This window comes from Mizuhopecten yessoensis, unplaced genomic scaffold (genome assembly GCF_002113885.1).
Source record: "Mizuhopecten yessoensis strain PY_sf001 unplaced genomic scaffold, ASM211388v2 scaffold10289, whole genome shotgun sequence".
Lineage (NCBI taxonomy): Eukaryota > Metazoa > Mollusca > Bivalvia > Pectinida > Pectinidae > Mizuhopecten > Mizuhopecten yessoensis.
In genome coordinates, this window is record NW_018408472.1 from 129,725 (window position 1) to 148,693 (window position 18,969).

The 18,969-nt window shown below is 34.2% G+C and overlaps 1 protein-coding gene across 1 annotated transcript in view; it reads right to left on the bottom strand.

Moving 5' to 3' along the window:
• Positions 1-15,889, bottom strand: part of LOC110460013 (multidrug resistance protein 1-like) — a 90,366-nt gene extending 74,477 nt beyond the window's left edge. The window contains exons 1-11 of the mRNA XM_021512704.1: positions 15,519-15,889; positions 9,088-9,115; positions 7,252-7,378; positions 6,165-6,316; positions 5,424-5,557; positions 4,468-4,639; positions 3,615-3,739; positions 2,675-2,791; positions 2,181-2,256; positions 972-1,085; positions 355-474 (exon numbers count right to left, since the gene is read on the bottom strand). Of these exons, the coding sequence (XP_021368379.1) occupies positions 355-474; positions 972-1,085; positions 2,181-2,256; positions 2,675-2,791; positions 3,615-3,739; positions 4,468-4,639; positions 5,424-5,557; positions 6,165-6,316; positions 7,252-7,378; positions 9,088-9,115; positions 15,519-15,610 (1,257 nt within the window). The 5' untranslated portion in view covers positions 15,611-15,889. The remainder of the gene's footprint in view (positions 1-354; positions 475-971; positions 1,086-2,180; positions 2,257-2,674; positions 2,792-3,614; positions 3,740-4,467; positions 4,640-5,423; positions 5,558-6,164; positions 6,317-7,251; positions 7,379-9,087; positions 9,116-15,518) is intronic.
• Positions 15,890-18,969: the final 3,080 nt, after the last annotated feature.

Consider the following 18,969-nt stretch of genomic DNA (forward strand, 5'->3'; position numbering starts at 1 on the left):
GCTGTATGATTATACATTTTGGTAAACACTATTGTCCTATATTTAGGTAATGCTATGAAGCTGATAACGATGAGTCTGTCGTATCGTCGATTTCAAGAGCATACAATGTAAATGATTTGAACGTGGTTGTTCAAATTTGTTTCCAGAACAAAACATCAGCAATGTGTCTGAATGAGAAATTGACGGATAGGGACAATAGCTATCTCTTTTTGGGATACCAATTGTAAAAATTCAGTTCCGCATAGATACAATTAAGCACAACAAGTCTTTTTTAAAACAGATCCATGAAAACAACTTGATGATGATAGTTTTCTGTAAGTTAAAAATCGACGAACACATTGTTTTATTACGTACCTTTGTCTCTGGGCGCTTTTCTTTCTCTGGGTAAGAGAAGTTGATATCTTTAAACTCAATATTTCCTTTGATTGCCGGGAGGCTACGCCCACTGGGCGATGAAGCATCAATAGCCGATACCTGCAGTAAAACCAGAGATACAAGATGTGTCGGCTACTTCCCCTTTCATATACAAGCTAAATTTCAGCTTTTCGTTCTTTTAATACAATTGAAAAATGCCGTAAGATTTATCTAAAACACATATGAAAATGACGAAATGGTGATCATAGTCCCTTTGACTTCAATTCAAAATCACTATACATAATGCTGTTTAATGAGTGTCAGTCATCGGGTAAACTTTGTTGTTATATTTTGTACGCGACCCTCGACTTTCCTTTTGATTTTTTCATGAAAATCATTATATGTATATTTATCTAAAATCGGCGTTGATATCACATGAGATTAAACCTTCAAATAAATCATTACGTCATTTATTTTAAGAATATTAAAATAATAATGAAAAAGGAATTTATTTGTTCCACACAACGATTGCAATGCATTCCACTGATAGACCATGAGATAAATATTGCACATATTCAGGGACCTCTCATTTAAAGTTTAACATTAAATCTACTTACACGGTCAATAATTTCAATAAGAACTGCCGCCGAGCCTTTAGCGATGAAAACGTTGCCGATAGCTGGCGCTGCATTTCCGATGGAGAATGACCCGATCATAACACAGAAAAAGACCTTGAAACAAACACAACAGACAAATATATTGCTATTAAAGATGTATTACTCAATGTGAAGGAAATGTTAAAACGTGTCAGTAGATATCATGTATTAGCATATGTCCTTATATATATAGTTGATTTAATTTGATATATTCATTAAAGGACGCACGCAGCCAAATAAGCCAATCAGCCAGTGTTTCATATCAAGTGAATTACTGAGCCACTGAGGATTTCTGGTTTTTAAATTCTGGACGTTATGACTCTCTTCTATGTCAACAGACCCGCTGGAAACCATTTTGAATCCTCTGTCAGATATGTATCTATGATTCTCGACAGTCAGTTGTTTGTCAATGGTGTTCAAATTTAAATATTTAATGTAATCAGTTAAAATGTTAAGTAATACCATGTAGTAAATTATTTAGTGGTGGGCGTCTTAAAGGCTAAGTTGCATAATAGGACATATAGCATCAAAATATTTGGGACGGGCACGAAGTAAAAGCACGTCAGAGTACGTCACACTGACGTGACCACTTATAAAAAATAGGGGGATATGACACATTTGACAAACTCACGGTATTTGAAAAATACATCCGATTTTTTAGGCGGGAAAAAAACTAATTCATAAGTTTGTCGAAAGTGATAAACATATGTTTTATTCATGCAATGACAATAATTAAATACGTATCGATGTGAGTACGTGACATTACCTGAATTGACTTAGATTTACAAAACTAGTGCCGTCGTTGAAGCAAAAGACGCTTACGCTTTAGGAACATATCGTCTTTTTTCTCCTTGTAATGTTTTTAACGGTCTCAATGTAAATATTCCTTTGTTCATATTTTGCCCTAGTGTTATCGAATTTGAGTCCGTTGTATGGTTTTATTAACACTTCTTTTCTTTTTCTATATTTTAAAGTGCGAATCAACCAATTGTCCATACTTATTTTCAAAACGAATGTCACTGCAAAGTTTATTTTCGGTATTTTTGAAAAGAACAACACAATTTTGCGAATTTAGCAAATAAAATAGGAAGCTATACTTCATCTATGATAAGAAAAGTTGATTATGGAAAATCATTGTGGTAGACATTCGCACGTTGTAAAATAACCTACTGTAAGCACTGTCCCTGGTTCTATGCCGTCGGTACCATTACTGGTATAGTAATCCTTGACAAGTTCAGTCCCATACCTAAAAAAACCAAACCAAAATAGCTCACATCTATTGGTCTATAGGGTAAGGTTCCAAATATGAGCGAAAACTGAACAAAGGGATATTGCCAAGATCTGGTCTTATAATTTTTTCCGAAATAAGGCATCATGTGATAATTCTACTTTCAGTTGAGTTCAAGATAGTCAAATAATATTAAGTTAGAAATAAACCCTGATTGTAGAGAATGCTTGATATTTTATTTTTATAAAAATAAATGATATTAAGAAAAGATGGATTTTACTTCTTTTAAAGATATAAATGAAAGAAATTAGGAATTACGTACTTTCGGTTTAACTAAAACGGATCAGTGTGTAACTGTATAATAACATCGGCATATTATTTCAGCTCAATACAAATAGCATGTAAAGTGTCATAAGGGAGAGCATTAGGTACTTACCAGAATGCTAATCCGTAACTTGAAAACATCGTCAAAAACATAAATCCCATCAAAAATCCTTGCAATGAGCCCTTTTTCACTCCAATCTTCCTACATATTGCGAGGGCACTTTCGTACCTACGAACAACATCAAAACTCTGACTTTTCTATCTTCTTGCAGTATCGAATAAAATGTTTTCCATAAATATTGATCAACAATGAGTTCTAATTGTACAATCAATATCACAAGAAACACCAATAAAGAAGCATGTAGTATTATTGTCAAACTTCATCATTATTACTAAGATTTTTTGAACTTCCCCTTTTTGTTTTTTTAAATTGGTACTCTGGTAAACTGTTTTCTATTTATACAACCAGGTTTTTTTTCTTCACAAAAATAATAAAAATCTCGTGTAAGATTTTCTTGTGTAAGCATTATAATTAGCCATTCGACCACATTTGAAATGAAACGTTACATGTAAGACTTTGATATAAGCAAAATGTTAACCATAATTATTTAGTTACTTCGGACTAACTGGATACACCTGCTAAGAGTTGGTAAACATCCTTGGTTACCAAATACTGTGTAACAACCTAAACGTTATTGCATTGGTCAATCTTTCAATTATCACGTCACGTAACAATCCTTTGTGACGTCATAATTCACGACGACTGTTTCCCCGATCGAAACACCTTAAATAATGTATTTCCAAGAAAACTATATTTTTTTAGATATTATATCGGAATATTATGGGAGAAACAACGGTCCCAAAATTAGAAATGGTTGATTATCATGTTTGGGTCTTACTTTCGTTAGATACTTTTCAATTGTAAAAGAAATTCGGTAAACTGTCTTTATACAACTCGAACATTTACTAACTCCAGTTAGATGAACATGAGCATCACTGGTTGGGAACCCTCTGTTTAAAACATCCCGACTGTAGAAAGACGCTGAGTCTACCTGATGCGTTCCTGTCTTTGTCCATTGTGAGATATAACTGTCCGTATACTCGACAGCACTTCTTCGGCGATACTGCCTGCATCAGAATATGATGCTTGTGAGTCTTTTGCCAAACTTTGCATTTTCTACAAAATAAAAGTTTATAAAAATACTTACTAGAAATATAAAGCAAGGAAACAAACTACATGTATTACAAAAGTGGCATGTCAAAAGCATAACAAAGTGAACATTTCACCGCATGCACCATTTAACCGCTTATACGCATGGTTCGCTGTGCTTATATCAAATGGCTAGGACTTTTACACAATAATCAAATCCATCAACATATGTCATTTTGTATCTTGAAAACAGTTACAACTAGCACGCAATTTATGCGTTTCTATGTAATTAGGAAATATTTATTTCAAATCCTTTCTATATCACACTTTATGTGGCGATTTAATTATCAGTCTTGCAAGCTGAGGTTTGCGATACAAATCAACAAAGAATAAGGAAACATGAATTTGTTCAACTTGTTAACAAAATGAGTACTGAACAATATATGATTAACAACATTACGCCTCAGGAAGCCTTCGACAATCAGATAGTTTTATTTGGTGGGATTCAACTAAACCACGTATCCGTGGATCTATCTAGTCTGGTGAATCAAGACAATAGCTGGTTTCCGAAAAGTATTTAAGATTTTAATGACATATATGCCTAATGATGCGTTTTCCAAGTAACATATATAATTAAAAAAATGAAAATCGTTAATTTGATAAAAGATTTTATATCCTTTTTTTAAAAAAGACAGATAATTTTTATACTGAATAATTGGGTATAGCCTGAGCCAACTCCTTGTCAATTATTTTACCTTTCCAAATAACGCCGAACAGATAGCCATCACTGGCGTAAGTGACATCATCACCAGTGTCATCTTCCAACTCTTCCAGAATCCAATAGCAAAGCCGCTAAAGAAAGCTGCCAAGTACTGTATGCAAAAGCCCATCTTATCTCCGATACCTTCCCTTACTCTCTCAAGATCACTGAAGCGAGGAGACAATAGCAACAATTATAGTACCATGCATATATTAAAAAGGTTAATTACAATTTCAAAAAAAGTCTAAAATGACCTCTAGAATGAGATTATAAAACGAACTATGCATATTATGTTTCTTAAAGAAAGGTTGTTTATGCATATTATGCACCATTGGCGATATTATCTAAACTGGTTATTAACAAGTGATCTTTGAAGACAGGTGGACGATATAAACATATGGTTTAAGGTAGATTCCCTGTAAATACAGTTGTTCAAATCTCGATTTCAAATCCTCGCAAATAAAATGACTAAATCATGATCTAGAAAATAAATATTCGCAAAAAAACCCCAATAACAATAATAATTATAACTAAATACTAAGTTTTTTTTTAATACAAACAGTAAATGATAATATATTTTGCGAACTTTTGAAAACGTCTGTTTCCGTTGTTATGCAGAGCATGCAAAAGACCGGTGTCTCTACTCTAAACCGTCCCTCTGACTGCCTGCTGTTATAGTGCTATTTGGCGAAATGTCTCGATATTTTCTGACAGCTGCCTCTACCTACTCGGCACATTATAGCTTAGTAAGTTCTTTTAAAGCGGGTTAGAGTCGAGACACTGGTCATTTGCATTCTTTAATTGACAAAGGAAGCAGTCATTTTCGAAAGTTTTAAAAATAACTTTTCATTTACTGATCGTGTTAAAATCAAACGTTATATCTTTAATTCATACCAAACTGACTCATTCCAAATCATTATAACTGTATAACTGTATAACGGTATAACGTACTCTGCTAATCTTGCTGTCAGTTGTCCGCTCTTTTGTTGGTCAAACCAGGAAATGTCCTGTCTCATTATTGACCGAAAGAAACTCAGTCGGATCTTATTGACCTGTCTTTCGCATGACGTTGTCCAACAGGAAGTCTGTTGGATATAAGTTCATATACAATAAACATAGTAACCAGTGCATTTATTTTTGGAAATGTTGAACAAACTTGATATTTGTACATCATGAAGTAAAACTAAAATGATTGTTTTTATATATTAATGTGCTCTAGAAAATATTTTATAGCTAATGTAAGACTTTGCAAAGTCGACCTACAGGTATATATATGCGCTAAACATTAGCGAGCATTGAACTAATTTAATGTACTAGTAATTTGTGCATACAAATAAGCATCCTGCTCTTGCATTAAAACCATATATTTTAGTGGCTCTTGGTATCGGAATGGTAGTACTCGAAACCATCAACTAATGGATTCAGCAGACTACCACAGTAATACTATATATAATTTCAATACAACATCGGTAAACAAATACAACATCGGTAAACAAAATAGAGAAATTACAGACAGTATACGCAGCGATAAAGCTAGATTTTATCTTACACTTATATATTAAAGTATATAACAGCATATTAATAATAATACTGCGCAAACGTAAAAAAAATACAGTTGGTAAATAAAAGGCATAAGTACATATACTCCCCCCCCTCCCCCACTCACCCCGCCCCGCCTGCCCGGTATATTACCTGAAAGTAAGCAGCCACGAACACAGCGGCGCCGATGTATACTTGATACAATGCATATTTTGTCATATTATCACTGAACTCTTGATTCACGTCTGAACCGTTGATTGGCACTGATGTTGATTCATTTTTCGTGTCATTAGTGCCTCCTGGACCTAGGAAAATGTACAAATGAAATGAACATTATTTAGTGGTAAAAAAAATCTTTTCTTTTCTGTTTTTTTTTTTTATCATATTTAATTGCTTATTACATTGTGTCCATCACTATCACCAAATGATCCGTTATGTGTGTCACTCTTATGATATTTATAAAATGTGTTTATAACAGTTTTAAATTTTATTTTAGTGTGAAGATTTTCTTAATCCCCTGTATAATGAATTCAACTAGGTATTATGTCATAGCTAAGATTGCATTGAGGTATTCTGTAACCCTCTCACTGCTTTGCAATTAAAATGTACATGTAAAGCAAGCTCGTAACAATAGGTATTAGTGGTTGTCATATATTGATAATTTATTTAATAACGTAACAAAACGAACGAACCTAAACACTATCTACAACATGTATGGTTGACGCCATGACAATTAATGAGACAACTATCGGAACTCTTGTAGAAAAATATTATTATGTTCTAAGATAGAAAAACCCTAGAATTTCTAATATTGTATTCTAGAAATAAATTTGTCATCTCGAACTGACTTTGTCAATTTCATTTATTGAGTAATATCAAACAGAACCCACGCGTTATCATATCCATATTTTATCTATTTATATATTTTTTTGTTGAAATAATTAAGAAATTAAATTTAATTATTAACTTATATCGGCATAAAACATAGGAAAAAGTTTCCACATCATAGAAATAGAAAAAAAATCGTTTCAAGATTTAAATACCGTTAATTCAGAGGTCTGTTGTTATGCTTTGGTGTTATAAACATATACTGTTAAATTGTTTTAATGCTTTAAATACATATGTAGCTTTTTGCAAAAGAAGGCTTAAAGTTGCTATTTCGTTCCAGAGATTAAAATAATCAGCAAAATTGATCCGTTCAACAAAACGTAGATTCAATACAGCCAATAGAATTACTTACCAAAGACAAACTCAGTGGTCATCTGTCCGAAGACAATGGAGAGAACCGGCCACCCAGCACCGTGAACCATAGAGAATAACGAGCCGAGAAACATGAGAAACTTGTCTCCACAGGTAGCATATCGGTACTGTAAAATAAGGCAAACTATCTTAACATGAAGTTCGGTTTATCTGTTATCATTATCATTTGAGAAATTACAATCGCAATAAGTTACTTGGTATGTCCTTATATCTTGTAAATATAAAATGTTGACGGAACATTTTTTATTACTGCGATATCTTTGCAACGTTTTGTTTTGAATTGCATATTTCTGTCGGCGCCATACATAGCACCATTAACATAAATATTCAACAGAATGCTTTTATGTTATTGTAGATTAAGAAACCGTTTGATAGCTAAATAGAAAATTTGAGACTTTAATAATAAATGCATATTCTTAAACAATTACTGTATGTATCCTCAGTGTCCGTGTATTGAATTCATTGGGAAACACAGATTGTGACCCCTTAGCCTGATATCCCTTTGTTTCCCATTCCCCACTTCCTAGGTGCAACATCAGACGGTTTTTGAACGATAAACGCATATCCTGTCATGCATGTAGGTCATACTTCATTATAATTAACAGTTCCAGTTGCTACAATAGACTAATTCGTATTAAACGTTTACCTATACAGTTAGTACACGTTCATCATAAATCCCTTCAGCAACCACATTGTATGATGTAAAGCAAGTCTTAATACGTTGCCGATTGCCTATAATATGCTTCTGAACGTATAACTGTTAAATACAATCTGAACGGATCAATAACTAGAAATATGAAGACCTAAACACAATGGCCGGACAACGCAATTCGAATCCTGGGCCCGTATTGATGAAACCATTCTCATGATCAACCATTGATTGTATGTTCCAACCGAATTTCTTGTCCTTGTTATAACTTATTGTCACCCTTCTAATTTGTAACACTCTTTCTGATTGGATATCTTGCCAGTGTCTATATTTCTATAGACCTAGACCCCGCTTGGCGGGGTCTATAAAAGCACGTCCAAAGGGAGATAACTCAAACTAGAATCTCTCTTCATAACAACAAAGATGGCGTCCGACACCTCACAAGCGTTCGAGGTGTGCCAATCATTTAATTGACAGCAAATTCAACGATAAAGACAATGAGGGGCCGCTATGGTGCTAATTACAAAGATGGTTGTGTATTGTCCGAAATATTGCCGCAAAGGTTATTCCGGTAGAGGCATTTTATGGTAGCAGTCAAATAAGCTCAAACTCACAAAGTGACTTATAACTTTGCAGACACAAAAGTATTAAAGATTGTCAGGGTGACAAATTCGTTATCTCTGGGTTAGGAGGGGTCTACTGGCCCATAAACCCTTTGGTTTTTATAGACCCTCGCCTTTAGCTCGGGGTTTATAAAAACCAGACGATGTCTATGAGGCCGTAGACCCCTCCTAACTCAGAGATAACTAATAATAAATCAATCTCATTTTGTCAATGAAATGAAAACATTTTGAAGAGACGTAAAGCCAAATACTGTTTTCAATGTTTAGATTTGACTTTTTTATCGCTTGACATGATTTAACTGAGGTTAAAAAAAGTCAGTATGAAGAACGGTTTCATGAATATGGGCCCTGCACTTCCGATTGTTATACTACCGCTCTAACCGATTGATCTATCTGGTCTAGGGAAGTGTCCTGGACGAACTGTGCGACAGTTATATCCGAACGGAATTTAAATGGAGGTAACTGTTCATAGGAAAAGACACAACGCAATGGGACAGAGATCCTGAAGCTACATAGCTACGAAAACAAGATACTGAACACTTACCAGATCTCCCAACGAAGCTGATTTTGGCCTGCAAAAACAAGAGAAAAATAGACTATTACTGTCCCCTTACATTTGGAGAGTGACATGGAGATGACGAAAGTGCACAATCGATGTTCGTACATCCCCACTGGATACTACTAAAGTGTAATTTCTGTCTGTTAATTACAAAATTTATACTTTTTTTTTAAAGTGATTTCACCAATGATAACAAAGTCTATTGAATGAGAAATAATATTCTTTTTACGTGTAAGACGAATTGGAAAATTATTTTGTAAGCTTATAAACAAACAATCGGGAGGCTGCTCAGATGTCGAACTAATACCCTGTCTACCGACATAAGACAGACAGACACCAACTCTGTGTTCGTACGCTATTTCTGTAACGTCCTTTGTATATGTGATATGCGTGTTAGGCGCTACAAAGTGTAATCCTATGTGTTTGTTAACGTTGTAAATTGCTTCAAATATATACGTTTGACCAAAGCCGTTATAGGAAGGATAAATCAGATAATCCTTACTATACATTTGGTAATGCACATCTCAAAAATCTTCAGCCATAAACTAAAGGTCAATAAATGTGTCACCAAATGTAATGTAAACTATATCCCTAATATCGATCCATTTTACAAACCATTCATTTGCATATCGTATAACATGGTTAAGATATACTAGATGTGCATATGTGGACCACATACTAAATATCGATCACACATTTGTATAAAAACGTAAAATAAAAAAACTCGGCTAAGTATATAACCTTGTACAGGTTGTTTAGTCTACCTGTCTGAGATGTGTGTTTAGGATCACATGTGAGGTAGCTGGGATACCCTAGCTAGCTTACATCTGGGTCCATATAGATGAGCTTTTAGAAGGTGGTAATGTTGATATACAGTTCTCGACTGAAGTAATATAACGTCGAAGTGACGCCCATTAACACGTGTCTGGCTTTGTCACATGAACGTTTCTACAAACCATGCACACATGTACCAACCTGAAAAATGCTTAGAAATAGAAGTAAAATGTATTAAATGTGTTGAGGTTACGTCTGAGAGTTAAGCATCGCCTTCCTGTATAGCGTGAATAATCATGCTCGTTTCCTTCATATTAATTTTGCTTTTTTGTTTTGTTTTCTTTAAAGGCTTCTCTTTTCAAAAACGATTACTTTGCTTTTAACGTCTCAAGAGCAAAGGACTTTCCTTATTAAGGAACCGGATATACGGAAGGCTTAGATCAACTACAGACCTAGGGAAGCCTACATAACAAAGGGAAAGAATTATCCAGTACTTCCTAAGAAATGTTTGCAATAATTTGATAACTTGATCTACTACAAGTCAATTATACTATCAACTTTTGTTAGGTCAATCAGTAATCCAATATTGAATATTATATTCTGCAGCAATACTATCGTCGTCAATAAACAACACCTCATATATTAACCACCACTTTAATATATGTGACGGGTCGCAGTCACAAGCGGGCACAGGGACCTATTTGATGATAACAGCTAGTCAACGGTCATCGCCCTATAACCATAATCGTGTGTTGGTTGGTCAGAAACCATTAATACAAAAGTGTCCGTAGCTTTTCCACTAGAAAGCATTGCTCGAGGTCGGGGAACAGTTGTTAGATAAACTGAGACCAGGGCATATTATAGTAGGTCAAGTATATATAGGTATATCGGTTATCTGTACTAGGACTTGTATCAATGACACACGCTAAAGTGGTGTGCACGACCTTCGGCTTCGGATAAAAATATATTGTAATAATGTTTAGTTCTCCTTCTATGACATAAGTTATATTTAATCGCAAAACACCAAATGTAACATTATTTCATATCATTCATTAGTAGATATAACGTTTTTCAAATTTCTTTTAAAAATGTTTTTGTTTTTCTCCCTTAAATAATTTCAATAATATGGACGAACGACGACGAAACCGCTAATGCGATACATCTTGCATGTATTCTTCGGTAGCAGATGTGGGTGAGGGAGGGGGTGGTTGTCGGAATGGAGGTGAGGAAGGTCTTTCGAGATCTTTGGATGAGGCGGTTCGTTACTTTGATATGATCACAATTTACATGGCGGGTGTCTTCGATGAAGCAGAAGACGCCTATCCTTCTGGAACACCTGGTCGCATTATCCTTGTACTTTTACAAGGGTCTCCATTTGAATTGTTTTTTAGTTCATATTCTCCCCTATTTTGATTGATTTTGATGTTGACTTTTTCGATCCTTAAAATATAAAATGAAAACATGCTGCTCTGTATAAGAAAATGATGATCTTTTCCTTAACTGTGTGTGTGTTTAATTGAGTATGTGACATCTAAATACTACACCTGATACCATTTTGCTGCACGATTACATCAAGTTGAATTGATACATTGATTTTTATAGATACGTTTGTCGAAACAGTTCATTGCTTAGCCAGGATGTTCTACAGGAAACAGTTCACTATAAAGTGATGTCACGGTAGTTATCAGGGCCTTGTTTCCCCCTAACAGATTTCACTGAACCAAGTGATTAAGGACGAAATATTGACTGTGTTTTAGATCGTAGACCTACATAATTTCCTGGATTTGACGGGAGATATGATAATTTTCCCATAGCAATGCGGAAAGCCAATGCCCTTCAAGAAAACTAGTTTTTGTGTAAAATCAAGATGAATTGTGTTTTGATTTCTATCTTGTCCTTTATGTGGCCTTTTGAGACAGCTTTATTCCGATTTAGTGTGTGTTCATGTTGTTCCCCAAATGACCATGTTAGACAGTTTTTTTTGGTTTTAATTGGCCATATGTAAACCGATATATTTAAATGTACCTGCCAATAGCTGTGATTTTGTCGAATACTTGAATAAACATTTCTATTATGTGAAACAAATGTGTTAACACTTTTTTTGGGGGTATACACCGAGTTCTATTTATTTGGCAATTCCGTGATAAATCGATGATAACGCATGTGTGTTATCAAAAGACAAGTTGTAACCTTGTATACACGTGTAAGATAACAGTAGTGTATTGGCCCAGTGTCCTCCAGCGCTATCGTGTTAAACCTAAGCAATATCCAGCTCAAACGTTTTTGTTACTCACCGTGATCAATGAGTAAGCTGTTAAAATTAGAATGACGACATGTGTAAGACCCAGCAAAGTGCATAACATGAAAAGAGTTTATGTTAAAGTACTTCTCGATTGTAGCAATATAATATTTTGAATTTCATGACTTAATCTAACATAAGGATGGTTTAATATATAGGTCATCGTGTAGATATTCCTTATTGACAGTGAATCGCAACTGTTAACATGTTATATATAGACGTATATTTGAGTATACTATCTATTTCATTTTTTACCTTACCATAATATGTCAATCTAATTATATTCTAAAGTGCCTGTATACAAAAGTGTCTATGTGTAACCAGTAGTGTGAGTATTGATACCTTACAGTTACCCGTAGAAAGACGAAGAAGGAAGTACCTATCTAACATATCTATTATGGAGGAAGCTAAACTAAACAGGTATTTTACTGCACCATACTACTGTCTCGTCCAATAGGGATTCATCAGTGCTACTAAAGGTAAAACAAAACATGTCCAAAGTGTCCCGAACACGTTAAAAATACAACACAGGGGAAATGTGCCTACGAAATCCTTTATAAATAACTCAAACTTACTCTAACTACTATTTCGTGTAAACTGTGCAGGAATCAATTCCAACTACAGGGTCACATTAGTTTGGTCTGTTTGTCTGGACTTCCTATGGCCAGCAATGATCATTACATATACACGATGAGCCCGCTCTTCGCTAACCACGCTTACCACGCTTACCTCGCTAACCTCGCTAACCTCGGACACTGAACATCCTACAGCAGTCTGAACATTATAAATCGTCACTCATAAAGCTCTACAGATTGATTAGCTCTTTGGATGCTTAGTTTATTTACTGATTGCATACACAGTCAAAATATATTTTGAGTGTTAACGATTTATTCTCAATTGTTTTGTTTTCATCAACATTACAATGCCATTATTAAGCAGGTTATACTGAACAATTCTTTTTTTGAAACCGTGAGTTTTTTTTATAACCTAGTTCAGCGGATAGCGTTTCGTCGGCTTGTCTTCAGGGTGAGCACAGGTTATCACAGTTAAGTTTCAAGTTTTATACGAACTTTAGGCCATTGGCCAATCAGTATACAATACATATTATACACAAATCATGGACAATGTACAGATAATGAAGGCAATCATATTCCATTATAATACTCTTAATTTGTTTGCCTCATAGATGAATTTTCCTAGTATACACAATTCTTTAATATTATGGACACTCAATAACTGGACGACTTTTAACACAGATGTTTTTTTTCCAATAATAGCTTTTGATAAAACGTGATCTGAGATTTTGGAATTTAGAACAGACTAATAAAAAATGAAATTCGTCCTCTACTTCAGAGGGGAAGTTACACTGTTTACAATATCTACGTTCTCTAGGTATATTTTTATACCTTCCAACTTCTACAGCCAAAGAATGTGTAGATGTACGGATTCGAGTTAAACAAATGCGATATTTCATTGGTATATATTTGGTGAGGTAAAATTGTAATGATTCTCCGAAATCAATGATATTTTTATACAATAAACATTTTGGAGAGTTTTCCATTGAGGCCCTAAGGGATTGTATGCCTTGATCAAAAATTCTTTGTTTTATCAATGGTAATAACACATTTTGCTGAGAAATACGTGGATTTAACCAAACATCATTAAGACCTAGATTATTCAATTCATCTCTTACTGCTTTAGCCCAGTTGAAATCATTTTTTACTACAACATTTTAATAAAAATCTATAGGAAGTGGAAATGATACAAATTTAAGATTTTAAGATCTTAAACCAATATTTTATCATTCTAATTTTTCTCATACAAACTAGAGGTAATCGTCCCAATTCAAGATATACCATGTTGTTATTGGCCGATTTCTTCACTTTTAGTAATTTCTTACAGAAATGTAAATGTACATGTTCAATCTCTGGAGCTTTGTGCATACACCAAATTTCACTTGCATAAAAAGTCTACACGACGAAATAATATCCGTGGATTGCTGTTAGCATCTGGTAATGAAGACCGAGGACAGTCAGTAAGTATGATGTAATTGCTAACGTACAAGGGCAATACACCCGTCCTTATTTAACAGTGTTTATATGTACAACATGGCTGTATCGCTGATGACATGTAACGTGGAGATAATTTAACAGAGGATCTGTACCTAATTTTGAATGGTATATGAATATATAATGTCTGAAAACTTTCATGAGTACCTTACTTGCACACTGATATCACCGTGTATAATACACATCCGTCTGTACCAACATTGACGTTCGATAACGTGCAGTTAAAATCAATATTAATATATTAGCCATATCGGTCGCTAGCTATCAACGTTTTCTTTAAATCCCAATATCTGTTTTCTTTAAAATTCATTTTAAATATTTCTCTTTAACTGCAAATGATGTTCAACCGATAACTATTACACCTTTCACGGTGACTTTTGTTTAAACGAATTGGCAACCTTGGTCACGAGTAATTAAGAATCAGTAATTCGCTGAACACGTAGACGTGACCGCAGACAGGAATTTGACCTCTGTTGAATACGGATATGCCATACCTACATTAGTTTTGCTTACATTTTACGAAATAATCACCAACCTTATTAGCAGTCTAGTGACCAACCGTTTACAGTCAACACTTTATCATCGAATGCACCAACTTTAAACAAATGCGTGGAGAACTATATAGCGTAATGACTATACAAAATTAGTTTGATAAAATGTGTGTGTCATTACAATTAAAATGTACAACAAGTTATAGTTTTCTTGTATGCTATCAACAGAATCGACATTCTTTTTTACAACTTCCTGTCCAAAATATTACCTAACTGCCGTGCCTCTACTGAAATGACCCTTTTCACCTTTGTAATCTTAGTGGCATGGTTATATCTCATCATGTACGTACATGCTCTTATCAAAAGATCATAATAGGTTTACCATTTGCGTATACATAATCTCAAACTAGTAATTATTCCTGAATTCAAGTACAGATACATTAACATACCCGTGTAACAAGAGCTCTGTGTACACTCCAACACGTACCTACCACCTTATATATGTAGTAATTGTGTGACCGTTCTTTTAGATATCCCTACTGATTATATAGATTATATTGTAAACCACCTATGAATGAAACATTTATAGGGGGTGGGTGAATGATTAAGCTATACTTTGTATTTAAAACGTTGTTTTACGTTAGGTGTATATTTTACAGAGCTACTTACTACACATCTCATAGATAGGTATATACATACAAAATTTCAAAATCAATTAATTGTATAAATGTGGAAAAATGAATAAAAACAATAATAAGTTCACGTATATTGATAAGTACTTACGCGGGTTTTGTGTTTTTTGATTCATCATCATCTTGAGTTGAAGACCCCTTATCTGCTAAAAGAGGTTTGGATTCGTCGTCTGATTCCATCATGATTTCTAATTAATGCATTGACTTTTGTGTATACACTCCCGTTACAAAAGAGCAAATGGCTTCGATACTACCATGCAGGGTAACTGTATTCGGCGACTGTCCTTACTTTTACCTATATAAGATATTTCGAAATGCTGATTATCCTTGGTTATGACTGTAACGTTCTATAATTGTACATGACAGAGTCGGCTTTGAAATGAAAGGTTGAAGTTTACTTCACCAAATAAGGATGTCTTGTCGGTCGGGTGTACATATTTGCACTGATTTAGGCATCAAAGTGCAAACTTAGGTAGTACATGTATGTGTGCAATTGATTATAAATAGAACGTCCTTATATGGCTATACTCAATGTTTGACAAGAAGAGACGACACGATCACGTGATATGCGATAAAAATGAACCTTCCTAACAATGACAAACATCTTATCATGATTGTCAATGATTAAATAGTGAACTCTTAATGCAAATATGTCACCGAATAATTGTATCCTGACGTCTATAATCACTGTACAGTTTAATTTCATTTCTCATTACATTAATTAATGTAATGTATCGCACAGTGTCGAGCTGACTTAACTTCATCATGGCGCAACACCTAGAACTAAATCCAGACATAAATGTACAATGTAGTACCCTTTTTGTTGACAATACCTTAAACCATAACTGGTATTATTATTTTTTTTGTTTAAAAAGTATTCAAAACCTTTTATTTTGTAAAATGACTCATAAACAGTTTGACCAGTTACATTTGAGATATACATGCTAATAGGGAAGGGCAAGTGATAAACACGGGTCATGATTTGGGTCGTTCTAAATCACACTAACTTTAGGTGTATATTTGCTAGACGTCAACAGCCCTGGCCTAGACGTGTAATATTATATGCATGATCATTTCTCGCAATCACATTGGTCAGATCCTATACACGTGACCAGTCCTCAAAAACTCACGTAGACTGGTTATCCGGTGAATATCGATTTCTAAATATAGCCTGAATCATATAATAAAACAGTTATGGGCTTTTGTGCTGGTAAATATGATGTGATATGAACCTGAAAGAGTAATATTGACCTCGGCTTCGCCTAAGTTAATATCTCTCTTTCAGGTTCATATCACATCATATTCACCAGCACAAAAGTCCATAATTGTATAATATACAAGCATGGACGGTTCTATTAATACGATTTGTGTGAACTTATAATTACATGTAGCAGGGTGTGATATCAGCACCTTTACTGGTATAGGAAGAAGTCACTTAGAGACAAACAACCTGAGTATTTCTTGTATTTTTGCATTTTTGTTTTGTGAAAAACAACCTGAAGAGACATCATCAGTTTCGCCATATGTTAACAGTAAAAGGTAGGGCGAGTAGGATTGAACATTTAATTATTCAGTCAATGTTTGCGTTGATGTTCATGCACCGAGACGTTTTTAAAGGGACATCTTTTGTATTTGCTATCAGGTTATTAAATAAATTTATATCTGTTCCTGATATGATAAGAATGGATTTTTTACTTTGTCATTTGAAAAAAGAACACTTGAAAATTGTCCGCAATACGCTGGTTTAAGGAGGCTCCACCCTTGCGCAATAAGCCAGCAGAATTTAATGAAAGTTTCACATAATGGTAATGTCACTATGTAGAGATGAGTTTATGAAAATCTAAGCATTCCGATAAACTGGAGATTTTTTTTGTAACAAATACCGAAAATTTGAATTTTTGTCAAATTCAACACTTTCACATTTTTTGAGCGTCTGGCAATGTTCAAAACTATTACAACAATAAAATAATGAAAAGAAACATTGCTAATCAACCCTACAAATATTTTATTTATCATAAAATATCTACAACATGTTACAAAAAGCGTTTTTTATTGAAACTATATGGATAAAAGTTACTAAATACAAGCCAAAATCAAACAGGACACATAGTTACATACAAAAAGAGTGAAAAATTGAACCAAATACACACAAAGTCTTTATAATTAATTTATTTTACATTTTACAATTTTTTTGATCCTGATGAGAGTTGTCTACCTTGAAAAAAATCGGAACTTTTTGCGAGAGATAGAATTTACACAATGACACTGATTTTATTTAATATACCAAAAACGACGGAAATAAATTAAATTACTATATTTAATTGTCAATTTACTGTTCTTTTAAGGAACAAAATTACTCTCAATCATGTACACTTTGGATATCATTCCATATCCTGCTTACGCATGGTATATTAACATGTCAGGTACATATATATATAAATATGTAACCATAGGCTATCGCATGGTATGCCGTTATTACGTGCACGCACATGCACTTGCATTTTATAGGGATCTTGATATTTGACAAACCACTATTTTCACAGAGTTATTGTAATTGCATTTGTGAACCGATTTATCTGACAGAGCGTAACTCGCTCGACAACAAAAGTCGTAGCGACCAATGCAAGAGCTTGTGAACTACTGTTAGCACGTGATACGTACAGGTGAGGGCGGTAAACAAAACACATCAGTCTGCATTCCATGCGCCTCATATACGACCTTCTTTAAGTCGTCTGATCGTATGTCAGTGTTTTCCCGTGAGTTAATTAATGTCTTTGTATCATAAGCTTTATTTCTGAAGTACGTGTGATTACACATTTCCAAGTTAAGTCTCGATATCGGGTGTTTAACACGTCACGCACGTGTACTATTGTTTACCCGGTATGACTATAATTTACACTACGGTAATGGAATGCCTGATACGCAATACGGAAATGACGACACGAAAATTTAATACGATAACTACATCGTAGCTACCTAAACGTCTAATAGCACTATGAATTCAGGATCAGGACTCGTGATTTTTTCTCTCTCCATTACTGTTGCTCTTGTGTACCCATGTGTCATAAGTATGCCTGTTAATCTATACACTAATATGTGTACCACGTATACGTTTGAGTGTACACATATATGTGTTCCTCGTATACGTTTGTGTGTATACACATGTGTACCACGTATACGTTTGTGTGTATACACATGTGTACCACGTGTACGTTTGTTTATTAAAGAATTTTTGAATATTAATGAGTGACTTTTTACATATGGGTCATATCAATACGTCAGCCTTGTCAACAAAATGTGTGTATGCTATTCAAATCAAGAAATACTCCAGCTGTTTCTGACTGAGATTGTGGTAGAAATTAACAGATCACACTAATCGAGGTTGTTGAGTATGGTATTTATTTCACTCTCGTTAGTTAATTTTCAAAAGTTACAGAAAGACACTCTAAAGCGAGTGTCTTTCTGTAACTTTTGAAAATTAACTGACGAGAGTGAAATAAATACCATACTCAACAACCACTCGTTGTGTAACCTCTATGTAT